This window comes from Odocoileus virginianus, chromosome 34 (assembly GCF_023699985.2).
Source record: "Odocoileus virginianus isolate 20LAN1187 ecotype Illinois chromosome 34, Ovbor_1.2, whole genome shotgun sequence".
NCBI classification, from domain to species: Eukaryota; Metazoa; Chordata; class Mammalia; order Artiodactyla; family Cervidae; genus Odocoileus; species Odocoileus virginianus.
This window is the reverse complement of record NC_069707.1, coordinates 32,075,082-32,097,538: the sequence shown is the minus strand read 5'-3', so window position 1 is coordinate 32,097,538 and position 22,457 is coordinate 32,075,082. Positions and strand designations below refer to the sequence as shown.

Sequence of the window (22,457 nt, the reverse complement as noted above, 5' to 3'; positions counted from 1 at the left end):
TTTCAATAAATGATCTCCAAACATGTATCTAGTTAAGAAAGAAAAATGTGCAAAGATAATTGGCCCCCTTGGTTTCGTTTTTACTTTAACTCAGTTTGGGGTTAAACCAACTGGGACTAATGTATTTGAACTTAAAATCTGTAATCAATGGTATTTTAAAATTCTGGTATTATGAAAAGCTAGCACACTGTGCTCCCATAACAATCACCCATGGAATGAGTGAGTGAAAGTTGCTCATTGGTGTCTGACTCTTTGCTACCCCATGGACTGTAGCCTTCCAAGCTCGTCCTTCCATGGGATTCTCCAGGCAAAAATACTGGAGTGGGTTGCCATTCCCTTCTCCAGGGGATCTTCCTGACTCAGGGATTGAACCTGGGTCTCCTGCATTGTGGGCAGGTTCTTTACCATCTGGGCTACCAAATCTAGCACACTGTGCTCCCCTAACAATCGCTGGGGGAGACGGGGTATCTGGATTTTTGTATATTTTAATGAAATTGTAAAGGTCACATTTTTAAAAATTTTCCAACAGGTTCTTCTCATTTTGTTGGCGGCTGTGTCACTTGCATTAGGCCTGGTGGCTGGACTCAGACAACAAGAGCAAGGTATACCCCTCAGGATTTCCTCAGAATATTTTTTTCCTTCTTCTTTCTCCTCACCTTCACTGTTAGAACTTGGACTTGCCTCCTCTCTCCTGCATGTAGCTCTCCCCCTGCTAGGCTCCTCTTTCTCCCACACCCCATTTTTCTGTGGTTAGCACTATCCATTGCCACATCTGGACTTTCCCCTTTGACCTCATCTCCCTTCTTCTTTGAGGTTCATATCATTCCAGTTTTTCCCCACTTACTTTTCATCACCTTCCTAGAGGACTTTGGAAACTGGGTCAAAGGTTCCTTTATCATTAATATACTCTATCATTAATACCAGATGATAAACTCGGCCTTGAAAGTCTTAGATGCTTCACACCCAGGACCTCTAGCCACCACATTTGTACTTGACATCATGTTAATATTACCCTGTCCTTGAAATCTCATTATTTCTTGGCTAGGCAGTGCCACTTTCCTGAAATAGAGTGCACAGTAAGAGCTTCACAATTATTATTGTTATTATTTTTGTCATAAGAAGCAAATAAAAAATAGGAGATTTGTGGCTCAAAATATCAAAACACCTCACATGTCTTTTGCCATATCCTGTTAGTATGTAAGAGTAAATAAACCATTTACAAGTGACTCTATAAATGTACTTTATGTGCATTTACTATAATCTTGGTATGTATTGTTTAGACACTTTTACTCAGGGAATGTGTGAGGTCAAATGTTAGATAATTTATTCTCCTTTTTAATTTGGTTGATCAACTTCTAATTTGACTCCAACGGAGAAAGTCTTATTGCTTCTTCATTGGGAGACTCTTGGTGATGTTAACTGGCAATTTTCCAATATGTTTTCAGTTAATTTATAGACACACAGTTCCCATAGTATCACACGGGAACACCGTGGAACTGAGAGATGGGCATTGACTGGAAAATGCCTATCTTTTCTGGTCATTTTGCTGCTGTGTTTCCGAGCTGCAGTACCAGGCCTAGATCTAGCAAATGTTGGCAGGCCATTTTGGTGGTTTCTGATGTTAGTGCATAGAGGTGGGTATCAATTCTTGGTTATTTCCTCCCACAAATCACATAACTTAATTGCAAAAGGCAATAGTAATCTCTAAACAAAATCTCCAATTAATCCAGCTCTTTCCATCCCTTCCTTATTTATGTACAGTTATTGACTGGCTCCCCAGAGTCATTGTTCCTCATTCTCTTCCTTTGTCTATCAGGGCTTATATTGCCATCCTTCCCCTCACCCTCCTGCCCAGGGAACTGGCCTTTAACACTGATCCCTCTTTGCCAGCATCCTTAATTTATTCACCCCTTCATTCTTCTACCACAAATTTTGTTTCGTAATCCCCAACTCTTGGTCATTTTCACCATTCTCTGCTCTAATTAACCTACTTTTCAAAGGCAGTATTTTTTTCAAGTGTGAGTTTTTAAACTAGTTTTTCTAGTTTGAAGGACAATTTTATCATTTTTTGTGCACATCCTTTCTTTTACTTGTTTTCAACAAGTAAGTACTGACTCTGTACTCAGCGCTACTCTAATTATTGGGGATATGGTGATACAAGAAACAGACAAAAATCCTTCAAAGAGTTTGCATTCTAGCATAGAATACAGAAAAGAAAAAAAAATATGCTATTATATATTATATATATTATGACAGAGAAAGTGCTAAGGAATAAATAAAACTGAAAAGGGGAACATGAAATATAGAGTCAGGGCAGATAAGAAGTATATAATAACTTCTGAGGAAAGAGCTAGAGGCAGTGGGGAAGAAACCAGGATATTTTGGCAAAGAATGTTTTAGGCAAGAGAAAATAGCAAGTGCTATTCTTGCCTGGCGTGTTCTGTTTAAAGAATAACAGGAGATCAGTGAGCTAGAACTAAGAGCACCAGAGGGAGGGTAGTCATAAAATGAGATCAACCAAAGAAGAGTCAGATCATAGAGGGGTTGGTAGGTCAAAATGTGGGCTTCAGCTTTCATTGAGTGTGATGGGGATTGATTGGAGGTTTTAAGTAAAGGAATGACATGCTGTTGTTTGCTTTTCTAAGTGGTCATTCAGGCTCCTGAATAAAGGCCCGAGTGATACTAGAAGTAGAGAGACAAGTTAGAAAATTATTGCAGTGATATCGAAGAGCCATATGTCTTGGACCAGGGTGGTAGCATTGTAACTGGGAAGAAGTATTTGGATTTGGAGATCTTTTGATGTAGTAGATAGACTGTATCAACAGGTTGAATATGGAATAAGAAATAGAGTAGTCAAGAATGACCTCAGGATTTCAGCATGAACTCCTAAAAATATGGAATTTCCATAATTGAGATTGGATAAGACTGTAGAAGGAGTTGGTTTGGGAGGAATAATCAGGAACTTAGTTTTGGATACGTGAAATTTGAAGTATCTACCAGATGTCCAAGTAGAAAAGTCAAAAAGTAGATATATAAGGCTGGCATTCAGGGAAGTTCTGACTGCACATACAACACAGTGAATACCAGCATCATATATGGGATTTAAAGCAATGTGACCAGGGTATGCCAGCCTTAAAGGATTGGAAGATGAAGGAAGAAGACTAGGAAAGAGTGGACAGGAATATGGGAGGGGAGCCAGGTGATTGCTGTGTCCCAAAAGTCAAGTGCAGAATATGTTTCAAAGGAGCAGAATGAATGTAAAAATGTAAAGACATTTTATGTAATTGATTTATAACCTTCCCCCATAGTTTCTCACTAAACTTTGTTGCTATCTAATTGCTACGCGTGCACCTATTTTCATGCACCTATCCACTTATTGCATGTCATTTGACCTATGCCCTCTCCCAGTGTTGCTTTTCTGATATCATTCTGACTTAAGATCCTTTATATATTTCTCCTGCTCTTTCCCTGGGAGCTTTCCAGATCTCTCTAACCCTGTTGATCCCTTGCTTTGAGTTTTGCTGTGAAAATTTAGTGAGCAACCTTGATGTAATAATGTTTGCTCAATTCTGGGCAATTTTATGATGATTTCTTTAACAATATCATTTTTATTTTCCTTGTTTTCACTTTTCAGTACTACCTCTCTGTTTCAGGGTCAACTAAGTAGTAGGCTCAATTACATCTGCAAAGCCCCTTTATCACGAAGACAATATATTAATAGTCTCTCGGATTAGGGGAGGGAACCTTCCTGAGAACCGTAATTCTGCCTACCACATGCCACCACTGAATTTTTCATTACTGTTGTCATGTTTTTTTTTATTTCCAAGAGCACCCTGAACATGATTTGCCTTTTTAGAATTAGTTTACTTTCTTATTTCATGAATGTGATATCTTTTTCTGAGCATCTCAATCAGTTGTGTGTGTGGGCATGTTTAACTCTTCTACTCCTTGCATTATTTACTCTTCAAAAGCTTTTCCTTTTTCTCTTGTTTGTTCTGATCCTTCATGTTGGATGCTATCCAGCCATTCTCAAAGGTCTGGTGGCCATTTGTTTCATTGAAGAGTAAGACTTGTTCATCCTTTTTGCTCATTATGGCTGTCCTCCGTGTCTGCGGCCTCTGTGATGAAAGCAACTCCTCCCACTTTCTTTCAAATTATGAGCCTTCTATTCTGAAGTGGGAGATGGGATCCAGACTGTCAACCAATTTCACTACATTTAGCCTCTGTTTGTCCCTCTTACCCTCTCCTAATAGCCCCTGGTGTCTTTGAGTCTGGGACTTCTCTGGAGTCCTGGGGAAAAATCAGTTATTATGTATTATTCATTATTTATCACTTTGCACTCATGAGTCAGGCAGTGCAATAAAACTTATCTATTTTTCTGTCCTAATCTGTGCTGGGCACTTCTTGTGCTTCCACCATCAAACTTTGAGACATTGGATAACTGCTGGTCACTGACTGCCTTATCCCTTCACCTTACAGGCAGCTGCAGAAAAAAATGCTTTGATGCTTCACATAGAGGACTAGAGGGCTGCCGCTGTGATGTGGGGTGTAAAGGCCGAGGCGACTGCTGCTGGGACTTTGAAGACACCTGTGTGCAATCAAGTACGAACTCTGAGAGCAAGTTTATTAACATGTTGGTTGTGTGATCATTAATGAATGTGCAAATGATCACCAGACACTTGTGTGTTAATAGCTTGCTTGGGCTGACATAACAAAGTCCCACATACTGAGTGGCTTAAGCCACAGAAATTCTGGAAACTAGAAGTCCAAGTTCTAGGTGTTGGCAGGGTTGATTAATTCCAAGACTGAGGGAGAATCCATTCCCTGCCTCTTTTCTAGGTTTTGGTAGGTTGCCATGGTTTTGGTCATCCTTGGTGTTCCTTGGCTTGTGGCAACAAAACTCAAAAATCCACCCTTATCTCCAGATGACCTTCTCCCCGTGTCTTCACAGTCTTCCCTCTGCATGTGTTCATGTCCAAATTTCTTGTTACAAGATGAATACCAGTCACACTGGGTTGGGACCCACACTAATGACCTCATTTTAATTTGTCAGCAAAGAACCTTTTCTAAATAAGGTCACATTCATAGTAACGGGGGAAGAGGGTTAAGACATCAGCATTTTTGGGAAGGGACACAATTCAGCCCATAACACCTTGTATTCACGATCTAGTATTAGCCTGTCCTCTTTTTCAGTATTCTAAAGATAGGATTCACACTTTGTTGAGGTTGAGAAATAACAGTCTCCAGCAAATAAAAAACTGTCAAATCATACACATTTCAAAGGAGTTTTCCTATGGCTTGTCATCTTATTTAATTTCCTTTTTAGTGGTTCTTGGAGAGCATAAGACTCCCATAGAAAGCAGGTGATTCTTGGTGATTCTGATGCCAGTGCTCCACGGAACACAACTTCAGAAACATTGCCCTTGGGGTGGAAGAGACAGCTTAGTTTGCAATATCTAATTTTCTAGGAAGTCGAGGAAAATGGTGATGGTGTGTCTAGAGGTTTAATGATAATGAAGATTAGAACAGTAGAGCTCCTTACATTATTCCCTCTGAAAAGGGCTCGAGGGAGAGGATAACCAAGTAGGGATAAGATCTGTATTCCCTTTAATTCATTATTAAAAATATTTTCTTTCTAGGTACATAATATATAATGGAGAATGAAGAATTCTACATGACTGAAACATACAGCTGTCACCTAGCCAATGCATTTGTCTGATTGTAGGGCTGACATTAATGCCAATCACCGTTTCCTGGCAGGTGGCCCTTTAGGAAGCAATCTCCTCTTGTTAGCTTGTAGATTCAGCCTCTTGCTGTTAGCTCTAGATTTCCTGAAACTAATCTCACATTAAGTGCCTGTCTTGGAAAAATACCAGAGGCAGGTTGGGGAGCTGATCTACCATCTTTTCACTGTCAGCTGGAATGTATCCTGGCTGCCTGTGTTCTTAGAGACCTGACAATGTTCCTGTTACTTCTGCTGTCACTGCCTCTTCCTTGATGTCGGTCCTTAGATCAGGCTGCCTTGGGTGGCAATGGTCCCTCAAGGCTGGTAGTTCTTCTATCCTTGGGTGGGAATAGGACAGGTGTTCAGTTTCTCCAAACTCAGAGGTGTACCTGATAGGTAGACCAGAACCACAGCTTATAAAGCTACATTCCTCTCTGCCACCCATGCCGAAAGAGGAAAAGTGGTGGATTGCCTTTTATTCATATTATATATTTTCATTTGTGGATGCAGATAAATTAAGAATTTGACCATATGATAGTACAAGAAGAAATGCATGGCATTATGTTTTTGGTATTGGTATTCTTAAAAGAAGTTGTATGCTCAAAACTGAATTGTGTAATTCTTCAGCTCAAATATGGACATGCAATAAATTTCGCTGTGGGGAGACCAGATTGGAATTCAGCCTTTGCTCTTGTTCAGATGACTGTTTACAGAAGAAAGACTGCTGTGCTGACTATAAGACTGTTTGCCAAGGTAAGCGGGTGTTGCCCATTTGCCTTCATGAGTTCAGTGACCCTAGAGCTGGCCTAGGCTGCTAATATTAAAACCAGTCAAAGAATTTTTAGTCACTCTGTGTGGAAGAAAAGACTCAATGTGTTTACTGTGAGAAGAAATGTGTTTTGTGTATGAAAGAGAAAGGGAGCTCATAGCTTAGATATTATAGAAGAAAAAACTCAACGTTCCATGCTGTCTATAGAGCAAGATCTTTTTCAGTCCAATACCTATAGTAGACATCTTTGTGGTTTGAGACATGGGATGGTAGATCCTAAAGTTAAAACATTGCAAACGAGATTCTCTGGCCTAAATAGCAGCTGGTTAAAACAATAGGATTGTTGAAACAACTGTGTCCTGAGTGGTTGGTTTAATGGCTGATTTAGGACTAGCAAGAGGCCATGCAGAGCCAAGATGAGAATCCAGGTTTATCAATGCCTGATTTCACTTGCTTTACTGCTTTAGGGGTGCATATTTTTTTTTAAAAAATCACCAATCTCTCTGAATATCTGGTGAGACTTAAGAAAAATGCACACATATATATAGCAAAAAAATTGCTTCAAGTTTTGCTGAATCAATTGCTGTCAACCATTTTCTCATAATTAACATGTGTGATATTTTTATACAAAAAAGAGATTAAATTGAATTTTTATTTTTTTTTTAAATAGGAAGAATGTTATAGTAGAATTATTATCCCTTAGTAGAAAACAGGTTTTGCACTAATGGATAAATCAGTTTTTATGCAAAATATAATTGAAAATCAGCTAAGAAGGGCAGTCAGAAAGGAAAGTAAAAGTTCCAAATGGTTAAGTCTGTTTTTAAATAATAATTGGTACTTAACAGTGAATATTGTGTCATTAAAAATCTATCTAAATTCACAAAGCAAGTATAGTTTCCAGTTTGCTTGTTTCTCTAATAAGTTCACTGACCATACTGCCTCTGACCTTTGTAGTCTCCTGCCCTTTACCCTAATTTTATAACTCTTAACTTTTTATCTCAATAGTGATTCTCTGGTCATGTGGTGAATTTTCTCACTGAATTCATTGCACAGTATTTCTTGAATTTAGCAAAAACAAAGGTGATTGTTACAGGTGTTGAAGTTTACTATTACCACTAATTAATTACTTTGATGGTGTTCCCTGAATCATTTCAGTTTATTTTTTAAACAAAGGTAAGTGTTTTCTCACTCTAAGAATTCAACACTTTACAGATGTAAATGATTCTTGCCAAAATTGTGTTTCCAGGCAGGAGCTGGAGGGCATTTGAATAATTTTTGTGCAAGAAACCAGCTAGTTGCTTTTATATTTTAAGTTTAGAATTTTGGGGGAAAAAAAGATTAATTTCTAATGTATAGATGGAAGAGAACAGTATGTTTTTAACATAGATCCTTCACCTTTCTTCAGCAATGATCAACTCATGACCAATCTTGTCTCATGCTGACACAGTGAAATTTTCAAAAAGATAAAAATATGACTCTAATAAATACAAAGCAAATATATCAAAGATTCATTAACTCATTAAGGAGATAGCCAACTGGAGTGTTAAGCTGGTTCAGATGATCAGAGACTAAGTATACACAGCACTGAAAGAGTATTGGAACAAAATCACTAAAGATATAATTTTTGGTGGGACACAAATAATTTGCTTTGTTACAGGACAATTTACCTGCTATCAGACAAGAATCAGTTACACTGTTATTAGTTTTCTACTGATTAAATGAATCCTTGTGTGTGTACTCAGTCATTCAGTCCTGTCCGACTCTTTGCGACCCCACTAGCTTTAGCCCACCAGGCTCCACTAGGCTCCGCTGTCCATAGGATTTTCTCGGCAAGCCCAGTGGAGTGGGTTGCCATTTCCTCCTCCAAAATGCTATCCTTACTAAGGTGTAAAATAAATAGTAAAAGATAAGCTAGATAAAGGTATACACTTCTAGGCAATTAGACAATCCAGAGAGGGGCTTTTAAGATTATAATAATTACCAGCATGACATTAAAATGAAGTCTAATTATCAGTTCTCCTTTTGCTCATTTTCAAGTTTTGGAGTTTTTTCTTAATAAAATACTTTTTTATTTTTTTATAAAGTATAAATAAGTATACTTATTATACTTATAAAGTATAAATAAAATACTTTTTTATTTATATAAAAATACTTTTATATGAAAAATAAAATATTTTTTCTTAATAAAATACTTAATAAAAATCTTTGAAAATTTTAGATTACATCAAAGGAAATCCTAATGTTAATATCATTCATCTATAAATATTTTTAGCATGTATCTAAAAAAGAGGAACATTTAACAAAATTAGAATACTATCAATATGTCTAAAAATGTCTCCAGTGATTATAATATTTATTATCAACAAATATCTAATCTGTGTTCAGACTTTTCTGTTTCATGATATTAAAAAATATTTGTTTCAAGTAGGATCCAAAGAGATTTCAGACATTTCAATTGGCTGACATATTTCAAATCCTTTAAAAGTAGGTTCTCCCTTTCTTTACTTCCTCTCCTGCAATTTACATGTTGGATAAATGGAATCACTTATTCTGTAGAATTTTCTAGTCTGGGATTTGTAGATTGGCTCTTCTGTGACTTAAGCATTTTGTCTTCTCCCATATTTCCTGCAAACTGGTAGTTAGAACCAGAGGACTGTTCAGATTCAAGTATCTACCTATCTATCTATCATGTATCCTTCACACATAGTAGTGTTACATCAAGAGGCATATCTGTCTGTTTGGGGTTATTTTGGTCATGCTAGGCATGTATGATGATTGCATAGATCCATTGCAAGTGTGCTGAGTTGCTAAGTTGTCCAACTCTTTGTGACACCATGGACTATAGTTCATTAGGAGTTGCAAATGATGGCATTCATATTTGATCATTTCTACTTCATTAATGAGCTGAAATATTCTATAAACAGAAACATCCATGGAGTGAGAATTTTTAAGTTATGATCTTAAAAATTTGGTCAATTTTTCCCATTTAACATCAATATCAATTATTCTCCTTGGTTATTTCTCTTTTATTCATGCTTTCTTTTCATTTTTCTTTAGATTGTATACCTATGTCAATTAAAGGGCCCCTGGTAGCTCAGTTGGTGAAGAATCTGCCTGCAGTGCAGGAGACCTAGGTTTGATCCCTGGGTCAGGAAGATCCCCTGGAGAAGGGAGTGGCAACTCATTCCAGTATTCTTTACTAGGAAACTCCATGGACAGAGGAACCTGGTGGTTCCATGGGGTTGCAAAGAGCTAGACACGACTAAGTGATTAACACTTTCATTTATTAAACTCATTTTCTCCTAGTGGTTGGGAAAGCATTGTCCTTGAGGGAAAAAACTTTATTTAAAAAAAAAGAAAGAAAGAAGAAATTGTCCCTTTCCAGCTAAAAGAATTCCCTTTGTCTTCTTGGTAAAGATGGGCTTCTTGATATTGTTAGTATAGATTACTGATTTGTGCAAATCGCTACAGGCACTGACCTTGTCAATGTGTGAACTAGCATTTAACATGTTCTGTATGAATTTTGTCATTGGAGTAGCATGAATTAAGTCGTTTGGAAAGATCATATCCATTGAATGTTGGTTTCTCTTTTCTTGTCTAAAGATGTTGATCTTAATGCTTTTCAGGAGAAACCTCATGGGTGGAAGAAGGATGCAGCACAGCCCAGCAGCCTCAGTGCCCAGAAGGGTGAGATGGACATGACCATGTTTATCCTCCTTTAATAGATGGCACACGGAAATGTAGTGAAGGCAGGATGGAATTTCCCACCACGTTTACATTTGAAAGCAAAACAGTTAACAAAAGATTAGATTCCTTGTAGCTTCCAACTCACAACACACTTTGGTTTGCTTTATTGTTTACAAAGCAACTTGTATTAAGTTATTCTAACAGTGACTTAAAAAAATGGTTGAAGTATTTGTAGTAACATCCCAAGATCCTATAAAAATCAGAACTAGAATTTAGATCTAAATGACGTTAGCCAAAACTCTTTTTCCATTGTCATCCTGGCCCCTCAGATTTATTTTCATTGAGGGAAAGGGAAGAGAATTGTCCTTGGAAGGCCTCACTGTGAAAGGTGGACCTTGGAGAATGGATGAGGTGGGCATGGGTGATGAACATGTGAGGCATCACACCTGACCCCACCTTCCCATGAACCCCTTCACATGTCTATGGTGGCTGCTCCTGGACTTGGTCCAGCCCTGGAAGTATGCAGTCAAGGTGGATTTCCCCTTTGCCTCTGGTTGTCCCTTCTGCCCTTCATCTGCTTCACTCTTCCGGCCCAAGCAGTGGGGACATGATAGTGAGACAAAAGAAAGAGTAAACACTATCAGGCTATAGGAAGAACTGATGGAGATATTTTTAGATAATATTACTTCATTTAAAAAGATGTGTGTAGATAATGTATCTATTTGTATATCATGTTACTTTGGTTTATACCAGATCCAGCTACCCTCTTCAGAAGTTTCTAGGTAGAAGAGTAAAGAATTTAGAATTTTAAAAAAAGACTTGAGTTTGAGTCCTGATTGCCTGTAGGACTTTGCCCTAGTAACTTCCCTAAACTTCATCTATAAAATCAGAATAAGAGTAATAATAATAATAGCAATAATAATAGTGCCAAGTTCAGAAGATTTCATGTGAGAAGACAATCAACATCCTGATCACATAGATGTATGACCCTGTTTTTAAGCTGCAAGATTATTTTGATGGCATATTTATAAATATAAATTTTAAAATCAGAATTGTGCTAATGACTTTGAGAGTTGGACTATAAAGAAAGCTAAACGCCAAAGAATTGATGCTTTTGAATTGTGGTGTTGGAGAAGACTCTTGAGAGTCCCTTGGACTGCAAGGACATCCAACCAGTCCGTCCTAAAGGAAATCAGTCCTGAATATTCACTGGAAGGACTGATGCTGAAGCTGAAACTCCAATACTTTGGCCACCTGATGTGAAGAACTGACTTGTTGGAAAAGACCCTGATGATGGGAAAGATTGAAGGCAGGAGGAGAAGGGGATGACAGAGGTTGAGATGGTTGGATGGTATCACTGACTCAATGGACATGAGTTTGACTAAACTCCAGGAGTTGGTGATGCACAGGGAGGCCTGGCATGCTGCAGTCCATGGGGTCACAAAGAGTCGGACACAACTGAGCAACTGAACAGAACTGAACACAAATTGCAATGTCACTTAAATTCCTGGATGATTGTTTTCTACACACTGTAAACAGTCCAAATTTTCTGTTCTTAATTTTTGAGATGTAGTTCTTGTGCACTGAACTATTCACACCTCAGTATGGTTTTTAGAAATTCAGAAACCTATGTAACCCACAGATATAGAATATTTCCAACATATAGAATTTCCAAGTCCCCAGAAAGATGTCTCTGTTCTAATTTTCATCACCATCAGTTCAGTTCAGTTCAGTTCAGTTCAGTCACTCAGTCATGTCTGACTTTTTACAACCCCATGGACTACAGCACTCCAGGCTTCCCTGTTCATCACCAACTCCTGCAGTCTGCTCAAATTCATGACCATCGAGTCAGTGATGCCATCCAACCATCTCACACTGTCATCCCCTTCTTCTACCTTTAGTCTTTCCCAGCATCAGGGGCTTTTCCAATAAGTCAGCTCTTCACAACAGGTGGCCAAAGTATTGGAGCTTCAGCTTCAGCCTCAGTCCTTCCAATGAATATTCAGGACTGATTTCCTTTATGATTGACTGGTTGGATCTCCCTGCAGTCCAAGGGACTCTCAAGAGTCTTCTCCAGCACCACAGTTTTTGCTGATTGTATAGAGCTTCTCCATCTTTGCCTTGCTTCATTTTGTACTCCAAGGTCAAATTTGCCTGTTACTCCAGGTATCTCTTTACTTCCTACTTTTGCCTTCCAGTCTCCAGAAATGAAAAGGATGTCTTTTTTGGGTGTTAGTTCTCGAAAGTCTTGTAAGTCTTCATAGAACTATTCAACTTCAGCTTCTTCAGCATTACTGGTCGGGGCATAGCCTTGGATTACTGTGATATTGAATGGTTTCCCTTGGAAACTAATAGAGATCATTCTATCGTTTTTGAGATTGCATCCAAGTACTGCATTTTGGACTCTTTTGTGGACTATGAGGGCTACTCCATTTCTTCTAAGGGATTCTTGCCCACAGTAGTAGATATAATGGTCATCTGAGTTAAATTCACCCATTCCAGTCTATTTTAGTTCACTGATTCCTAAAATGTCAATATTCACTCTTGCCATCTCCTGTTTGACCATTTTCAATTTACCTTGATTCATACACTAGGTTCCTATGCAATATTTTTCTTTACAGCATCAGAAGTCCACAATTGGGTGTTGTTTCTGCTTCGGCTCCATCTCTTCATTCTTTCTGGAGTTGCTTCTCCACTGTCCTCCAGTAGCATATTGGGCACCAATCAACCTGGGGAGTTCATCTTTCAGTGTCTCATCTTTTCATATTGTTCATCACCATAGATTCATGTTTTAGAATTTTATGTAAATGCACTCATACCACATATCCTCCTAAGTCTGTCTTTCGTTTCCTCTTGTTTGCTTAGCCCCGTGTTTCTGAGGCTCATAAATGTTATTGCATGCGTCGTTCATCTCACATGGGCTTTTGTGCTGTGTGTTTTCTCTGAGTGAAACATTGGTCCCTTTCTCTTTTCAGATCATTTCTATTTGTTCTTTAAGGGTCACTTCGCATGTCATACCCCCTGCGGAGCGTGCTTTCACGTTAGCAATACCGAATCTATGTACTTGAATAGCATCCTGTACCTAAATCTAGTCCTTAATCACTTCTGTTTACTTCTTAATTTCATCCTCTAGATAAGGGCTGTGGGGCTTTCCTGGTGGCTCAGATGATAAAGAATCTGCCTGCAATGCAGGAGACTGGATTTGATCCCTGGGTTGAGAAGATCCCCTGGAGAAGGGAATGGCAACCTACGCCAGTACTCTTGCCTGGAGAATCCCATAGACAGAAGAGCCTGGCAGGCTACAGTCCATGGGGCCTCAAAGAATCAGACACAACTGAGTGGCTAAGTGTGCCCACACAGTTAGAGGCTATGATTCCTTAGTGCCTTTATCTCAGTATCTAGCACAGGTGACAATTTCCCTGGTGGTTCAGACGGTAAAGCGTCTGCTTGCAGTGCAGGAGACCCGGGTTCAATCCCTTGGTCGGGAAGAGAAGGAAACAGCAACCCACTCCAGTACTCTTGTCTGGAAAATTCCATGGACGGAGGAGCCTGGTGGGCTGCAGTCCATGGGGTTGCAAAGAGTTGAACAGGACTAAGTGACTTAACTTTCGCTTTTTCAGCACAAGTGAAGTAAAAGTCGCTCAGTCGTGTCTGACTCTTTGAGACCCCATGGACTGTAACAGTCCTTGAATTCTCCAGTCTAGAACACTGGAGTGGGTAGCCTTTCCCTTTTCCAAGGGATCTTCTCACCCCAGGGGTTGAATTCAGGTCTCCCACATGGCAGGCGGATACTTTACCAGCTGAGCTATAGGGGAAGCCCATCTAATGCAAAGCCTGCCTCAGATATTTGTTAAATGGGTTACTCTTCAGTAAATGTAGATTCTGGGAGACCAAATGGACATCTTCAAGACTCTCCTCACAATTTCCTTTATAATGTGCAAATAGATGGCTATGCTAATATATATATATATATATATATATACACATACATATATATATTTTAGCTCTACTCAAACATATTGAGAGAAACTGAAATTATTATTGTTTTTAGCTGATAACAGCATTCAAAATTTTCTTTATGATAATACTGGGCATTTGTCAGAATTTTTAAAGACATATTCTAACCAAATTCCTTGGAAACACTTATTCTTATTCAAAAGTGTAGATAAACTGCTTGAGCACAGAGTTGAAAATTTCTTTGCCATTCTTATTTGCATGCACTATGTTTAGAATTCAAAACAAAGTCACTATGTTCATAGTTGTCATTCATAATAGCCCTAAACTGGAAAGTATTCAAATGCCCATCGACAGGATGAATCACTGGACTTCTAGACAGCCATGAGAATGAATGATCTATAACCATATGCAAAATTATGGATGGACCTCAAGCATAATGTTAAGTAAAAGCAGCTAGACACAGTGCAATACACACTGTATGATTCTGTTGCATATAAATCTAAGTACAAAAATAGACACAGCTAATCTATGCTGTTAGAAGTCAAGATATTGATCATCTTAGTGAGGTGTGGTTTGCAGAAGTTTTTGACTAGATGAGTGCATGAGGGAAAGATTCTAAGTATCATTCTGTTTTGTGATCTGGGTGATGGCTACACAATAGCATTTAGTATGGAAAAGGATTATGAAGCTATACATCTTTGATTGTGTGTGTATAAAATACAAATACAATTTTAGAAGTGAAAAAAATATTAGATAGAAAAAAAGATAGTCATTGGCTATAACCCAAAGTTACCTTTCATTATTGTAACTTACATACTCATCTAAAATGAAATTGTAATGCTTTGGAAGTTAATACTAGTATCCTGAAAGTTCAAAATGTAGAACTTTAGAATAATAAAACATAAGTTTCAGAGCTCATGAATTCCATATCACAATAACAATGCTGCTATGTATCCAAAAAGTGGTAGAATAATTGTAACATATAATTTTGAGTGTGAGCATTGAACTCAGGAATCATTGCTTTTGGATCTTTAGCCAAAGCCAGAATTGTGAAAGGTCTACAATATAGAATCCCATTTCTGTTGATGTTTTGTTAGTGAAGAGAATAGATTTCAAGTCTTTCTGAGGCCGAAGCCCCTGATTTTTCTCCATCGCTCACTGCCTGTTCGTTGTAAATGCTCAGGGCTAGGCAAGTTTCTTACATGGTATATTTGGGTGTCACAGATAGCCAGTGACAAGGGGCAAATGAAAATAAAGTTAGCCAAAACTGTTTAAACTCTAGAACTCAAAGGATGTTAGATTCCCAAGTTGAAAGACCCAGATAATTTATGTAACACCTTTTGAAAAAATATTGTACGTTTTTATATGGATTAACAATGTACTGGAAACACTGATTCTAAAGGGAAATATTTAAAAAGAAAAAGGAAAACTTAGAACTATTTCTGACTGTACTTTCTTAGCATTCTCAAATTTAGAGAATTATAAGTAGTATAGAAAAGAGTCTTTTTGAAAAATATCAAGATACAGGTCTAAATTTTTGTTTTCCATTTTCAGGTTTGACCTGCCACCAGTTATTTTGTTTTCCATGGATGGATTTAGAGCTGAATATTTACAGACATGGAGTACTCTAATACCTAACATCAATAAACTGAGTAAGCCTCCTACAATCAGATGTGTATGGATGACAGATTAACTAATTAGTTAATCTCTAAATGGTGCAGCTTTCTTTTTGACCTTTGATGTTAGTAGTTTGTCTCAGCCCAGCTCCTCTCAAGAGTTTTGATGACTTTACTATTGATATCTATTTTACACTTGTTGCCTCCTCCTTCTCTTTTTGCAGCATGCTCATCTTTTTGTTTATTTTGATTTGTTTTGTAATTGAATGTAACTCCTGCTCCATGAAAATCTGTTCCTAGATACTGTCTCAAAAATGGTGCTTGTCATATCTAGATTCTGGCTTTTAGCAAGGTGGATATGACCAGTAAGAATAGGAGCCTGAAGGAACCTGAGTAGACCAGACAGACCAGCCTATACCGAGGCTCCCAGTGGTGAAGGGGCTTCCCTGGTGGCTCAGGGGTAAAGACTCTGCCTGCCAGTGCAAGAGATGCAAGTCTGAACCCTGGTTTGGGAAGACCCCTGCAGAAGGCAATGGCATTCCACTCCAGTATTCTTGCTTGGGAAATGCCATGGGCAGAGGAACCTGGTGGACTACAATCACGGGGTCACAAAGAGTTGGACACAACTGAGCAACTAAACAAGAACAGCCATAGGTGAAAAGCCCAGCATCTCTGTCCAGTTCTGGAGTCAAGATGCCTGGAACCTGGCTCCACCTCTTACTAGCAAGTTCACTTCCCCTGCTAGTGCCCCAGTCTCTACATCTGTAAAATGTTCACTTCCCACCTAATAGAAATACCACTAGACTATATACACAGTGTACCTTGCATGGATTTAAGCTATTACTACAATTGTCATTTGTATTGTCATCTTTATCATGATGTTGTACTTCCATGTTAGGGCACAATTTTATAAAGTTAATAATAGAGAGGAATGGAGTAATAACCTATATATGGGGGGAAAATCTGAAAGAGAATACATACACGTGTGACTGAATCACTTTGCTGTATGTTTGAAACTAACACGATGTTGTAAAAAAACTATACTCCATTATAAAGTAAAATAAAAAAAAAAAGGAATAGACTAGCCAAGGATGTGAAGCTAAGAAATATCAGAGGGCTGGCTCCAGGCCCCACGCTGTTCAGTGCCCTGCAATTCCTCTCTTACTTCCTCCTTTTGTTAGGCCCTCTTTTATCTCCATGGTCCTCAAATTTTATGACAGTTTTATTTTCCTCCAAATTATCTTTTATTTTTATTTATTTATTTATTTTGTATTTTCTTTTTTTTCCATTTATTTTTATTAGTTGGAGGCTAATTACTTTACAATATTGTAGTGGGTTTTGTTATACATTGACATTAATCAGCCATGGAGTTACATGTATTCCCCATCCCGATCCCCCCTCCCACCTCCCTCTCCACCCGATTCCTCTGGGTCTTCCCAGTGCACCAGGCCCGAGCACTTGTCTCAAGCATCCAACCTGGGCTGGTGATCTGTTTCACCCTAGATAATATACATGTTTTGATGCTGTTCTCTCGAAACATCCCACCCTTACCTTCTCCCACAGAGTCCAAAAATCTGTTCTGTACATCTGTGTCTCTTTTTCTGTTTTGCATGTAGGGTTATCATTACCATCTTTTTAAATTCCATATATATGTGTTAGTATACTGTAATGTTCTTTATCTTTCTGGCTTACTTCACTCTGTATGATGGACTCCAGTTTCATCCATCTCATTAGAACTGATTCAAATGAATTCTTTTTAATGGCTGAGTAATATTCCATGGTGTATATGTACCACAGCTTCCTTATCCATTCATCTGATGATGGGCATCTAGGTTGCTTCCATGTCCTGGCAATTATAAACAGTGCTGCGATGAACATTGGGGTGCATGTGGCTCTTTCAGATCTGGTTTCCTTGGTGTGTATGCCCAGAAGTGGGATTGCTGGGTCATATGGCAGTTCTATTTCCAGTTTTTTAAGAAATCTCCACACTGTTTTCCATAGTGGCTGTACTAGTTTGCATTCCCACCAACAGTGTAAGAGGGTTCCCTTTTCTCCACACCCTCTCTAGCATTTATTGCTTGTAGACTTTTGGATAGCAGCCATCCTGACTGGCGTGTAATGGTACCTCATTGTGGTTTTGATTTGCATTTCTCTGATAATGAGTGATTTTGAGCCTCTTTTCATGTGTTTGTTAGCCATCTGTATGTCTTCTTTGGAGAAATGTCTGTTTAGATCTTTGGCCCATTTTTTGATTGGGTCACTTATTTTTCTGGAATTGAGCTGCAGGAGTTGCTTGTATATTTTTGAGATTAATCCTTTGTCTGTTGCTTCATTTGCTATTATTTTCTCCCAATCTGAGGGCTGTCTTTTCACCTTGCTTATAGTTTCCTTTGTTGTGCAAAAGCTTTTAAGTTTCATTAGGTCCCATTTGTTTATTTTTGCTTTTATTTCCAATATTCTGGGAGGTGGGTCATAGAGGATCCTGCTGTGATTTATATCAGAGAGTGTTTTGCCTATGTTCTCCTCTAGGAGTTTTATAGTTTCTGGTCTTACATTTAGATCTTTAATCCATTTTGAGTTTATTTTTGTGTATGGTGTTAGAAAGTGTTCTAGTTTCATTCTTTTACAAGTGGTTGACCAGTTTTCCCAGCACCACTTGTTAAAGAGGTTGTCTTTTTTCCATTGTATATCCTTGCCTCCTTTGTCGAAGATAAGGTGTCCATAGGTTGGTGGATTTATCTCTGGGCTTTCTATTCTGTTCCATTGATCTATATTTCTGTCTTTGTGCCAGTACCATGCTGTCTTGATGACTGTGGCTTTGTAGTATATTCTGAAGTCAGGCAGGTTGATTCCTCCAGTTCCATTCTTCTTTCTCAAGATTACTTTGGCTATTCGAAGGTTTTTTGTATTTCCATACAAATTGTGAAATTATTTGTTCTAGTTCTGTGAAAAATACCTTTGGTAGCTTAATAGTGATTGCATTGAATCTATAGATTGCTTTGGGTAGTATAGCCATTTTGACAATATTGATTCTTCCAATCCATGAACACGGTATATTTCTCCATCTGTTGGTGTCCTCTTTGATTTCTTTCATCAGTGTTTTATAGTTTTCTATGTATAGGTCTTTTATTTCCTTAGGTAGATATACTCCTAAGTATTTTATTCTTTTTGTTGCAATGGTGAATGGTATTGTTTCCTTAATTTTCCTTTCTGTTTTCTCATTGTTAGTGTATAGGAATGCAAGGGATTTCTGTGTGTTAATTTTATATCCTGCAACTTTACTATATTTGTTGATTAGCTCTAGTAATTTTCTGGTAGAGTCTTTAGGGTTTTCTATGTAGAGGATCATGTCATCTGCAAACAGAGAGAGTTTCATGTCTTCTTTTCCTATCTGGATTCCTTTTACTTCTTTTTCTGCTCTGATTGCTGTGGCCAAAAGTTCCAAAACTATGTTGAATAGTAGTGGTGAGAGTGGGCACCCTTGTCTTGTTCCTGATTTCAGGGGAAATCCTTTCAATTTTTCACCATTGAGGGTGATGCTTGCTGTGGGTTTGTCATATATAGCTTTTATTATGTTGAAGTATGTTCCTTCTATTCCTGCTTTCTGGAGAGTTTTAGTCATAAATGGGTGTTGAATTTTGTCAAAGGCTTTCTCTGCATCTATTGAGATAATCATATGGTTTTTATCTTTCATTTGTTAATGTGGTGTATTACATTGATTGATTTGTGGATATTAAAGAATCCTTGCATTCCTGGGAGAAAGCCCACTTGGTCATGGTGTATGATTTTTTTAATATGTTGTTGGATTCTGTTTGCTAGAATTTTGTTAAGGATTTTTGCATCTATGTTCATCAGTGATATTGGCCTGTAGTTTTCTTTTTTTGTGGCATCTTTGTCTGGTTTTGGAATTAGGGTGATGGTGGCCTCATAGAATGAGTTTGGAAGTTTACCTTCTGCAATTTTCTGGAAGAGTTTGAGTAACACAGGTGTTAGCTCTTCTCTAAATTTTTGGTAGAATTCAGCTGTGAAGCCATCTGGTCCTGGGCTTTTGTTTGCTGGAAGATTTCTGATTACAGCTTCGATTTCCATCCTTGTGATGGGTCTGTTAAGATCTTCTATTTCTTCCTGGTTCAGTTTTGGAAAGTTATACTTTTCTAAGAATTTGTCCATTTCTTCCAACTTGTCCATTTTATGGGCATAGAGCTGCTGGTAGTAGTCTCTTATGATCCTTTGTATTTCAGTGTTGTCTGTTGTGATCTCTCCATTTTCATTTCTAATTTTGTTAATTTGGTTCTTCTCCCTTTGTTTCTTAATGAGTCTTGCTAATGGTTTGTCAATTTTGTTTATTTTTTCAAAAAACCAGCTGTTAGCTTTGTTGATTTTAGCTATGGTCTCTTTAGTTTCTTTTGCATTTATTTCTGCCCTAATTTTTAAGATTTCTTTCCTTCTACTAACCCTGGGGTTCTTCATGTCTTCCTTCTCTAGTTGCTTTAGGTGTCGAGTTAGGTTATTTATTTGACTTTTTTCTTGTTTCTTGAGGTAAGCCTGTAATGCTATGAATCTTCCCCTTAGCACTGCTTTTACAGTGTCCCATAGGTTTTGGGTTGTTGTGTTTTCATTTTCATTCATTTCTATGCATATTTTGATTTATTTTTTTATTTCTTCTATGATTTGTTGGTTATTCAGAAGCGTGTTATTTAGCCTCCATATGTTTGATTTTTTAACAATTTTTTTCCTGTAATTGAGATCTAATCTTAGTGCATTGTGGTCAGAAAAGATGACTGGAATGATTTCAATTTCTTTTAATTTACCAAGACTAGATTTATGGCCCAGGATGTGATCTATTCTGGAGAAGGTTCTGTGTGCACTTGAGAAAAAGGTGAAGTTGATTGTTTTGGGGTGAAACGTCCTATAGATGTCAATTAGGTCTAGCTGGTCCATTGTGTCCTGTAAAGTTTGTGTTTCCTTGTTAATTTTCTGTTTAGTTGATCTATCCATAGTTGTGAGTGGGGTATTAAAGTCTCCTACTATTATTGTGTTACTATTAATTTCCTCTTTCATACTCGTTAGCGTTTGCCTTACATATTGTGGTGCTCCTATGTTGGGTGCATATATATTTATAATTGTTATATCTTCTTCTTGGATTGATCCTTTGATCATCATGTAGTGTCCTTCTTTGTCTCTTTTCAAAGCCTTTATTTGAAAGTCTATTTTATCTGATATGAGTATTGCGAGTCCTGCTTTCTTTTGGTCTCCGTTTGCGTGAAATATTTTTTTCCAGCCCTTCACTTTTAGTCTGTATGTGTCTCTTGTTTTGAGGTGTGTCTCTTGTAGACAGCATATATAGGGGTCTTGTTTTTGTATCCATTCAGCCAGCCTTTGTCTTTTGGTTGGGGCATTCAACCAATTTACATTTAAGGTAATTATTGATAGGTACGGTCCCGTTGCCATTTACTTTGTTGTTTTGGGTTCACGTTTATACCACCTTTCTGTGTTTCCTGTCTAGAAAAGATCCTTTAGCATTTGTTGAAGAGCTGGTTTGGTGGTGCTGAATTCTCTCAGCTTTTGCTTGTCCGTAAAGCTTTTGAGTTATCCTTCATATCTGAATGAGATCCTTGCTGGGTACAGTAATCTAGGTTGTAGGTTATCCTCTTTCATTACTTTAAGTATGTCCTGCCATTCCCTTCTGGCCTGAAGGGTTTCTATTGATAGATCAGCTGTTATCCTTATGGGAATCCCTTTGTGTGTTATTTGTTGTTTCTCCCTTGCTGCTTTTAATATTTGTTCTTTGTGTTTGATCTTTGTTAATTTGATTAATATGTGTCTTGGGGTGTTTCACCTTGGGTTTATCCTATTTGGGACTCTCTGGGTTTCTTGGACTTGGGTGGCTATTTCCTTCCCCATTTTAGGGAAGTTTTCAGCTATTATGTCCTCGAGTACTTTCTCATAGCCTTTCTTTTTGTCTTCTTCTTCTGGGACTCCTATGATTTGAATGTTGGGGCATTTCACATTGTCCCAGAGGTCCCTGAGGTTGTCCTCATTTCCTTTGATTCTTTTTTCTTTTTTCCTCTCTGCCTCATTTATTTCCACCATTTTATCTTCTACCTCACTTATCCTATCTTCTGTCTCCGTTATTCTACTCTTGGTTCCCTCCAGAGTGTTTTTGATCTCATTTATTACATTATTCATTTTTAATTGACTTTTTTATTTCTTCTAGGTCCTTATTAAACATTTCTTGCATCTTCTCAATCTTTGTCTCCAGGCTATTTATCTGTAACTCCATTTTGTTTTCAAGATTTTGGATCATTTTTATTATCATTATTCTAAATTCTTTTTCAGGTAGATTCCCTATCTCCTCCTTTTTTGTTTGACTTGGTGGGCATTTTTCATGTTCCTTTAGCTGTTGGGTATTTCTCTGCCTTTTCATCTTGTTTAGATTGCTGTGTCTGGAGTGGGCTTTCTGTATTCTGGAGGTCTGTGGTTCCTTTTTATTGTGGCGGTTTCACCCAGTGGGTGAACGATTGGCTTGTCAAGGTTTCCTGGTTAGGGAAGCTTGCATCAGTGTTCTGGTGCATGGAACTAGATTTCTTCTCTCTGGAGTGCAATGGAGTGTCCAGTAATGAGTTTTGAGATGGGTCTATGTGTCAGGTGTGACTTTGGGCAGCCTGTATGTTGACGCTCAGGGCTATGTTCCTGCGTTGCT

The 22,457-nt window shown here is 38.0% G+C and overlaps 1 protein-coding gene across 1 annotated transcript in view; it reads left to right on the top strand.

The window, feature by feature from the left end:
- The window catches only part of ENPP3 (ectonucleotide pyrophosphatase/phosphodiesterase 3), an 83,284-nt gene that overhangs the window by 5,505 nt on the left and 55,322 nt on the right, over positions 1 to 22,457 (top strand). Inside the window, exons 2-6 of the mRNA XM_070461679.1 lie at positions 530 to 602; positions 4,480 to 4,602; positions 6,353 to 6,478; positions 10,121 to 10,181; positions 15,693 to 15,790. Coding sequence (XP_070317780.1) covers positions 530 to 602; positions 4,480 to 4,602; positions 6,353 to 6,478; positions 10,121 to 10,181; positions 15,693 to 15,790 — 481 coding nt within the window. The remainder of the gene's footprint in view (positions 1 to 529; positions 603 to 4,479; positions 4,603 to 6,352; positions 6,479 to 10,120; positions 10,182 to 15,692; positions 15,791 to 22,457) is intronic.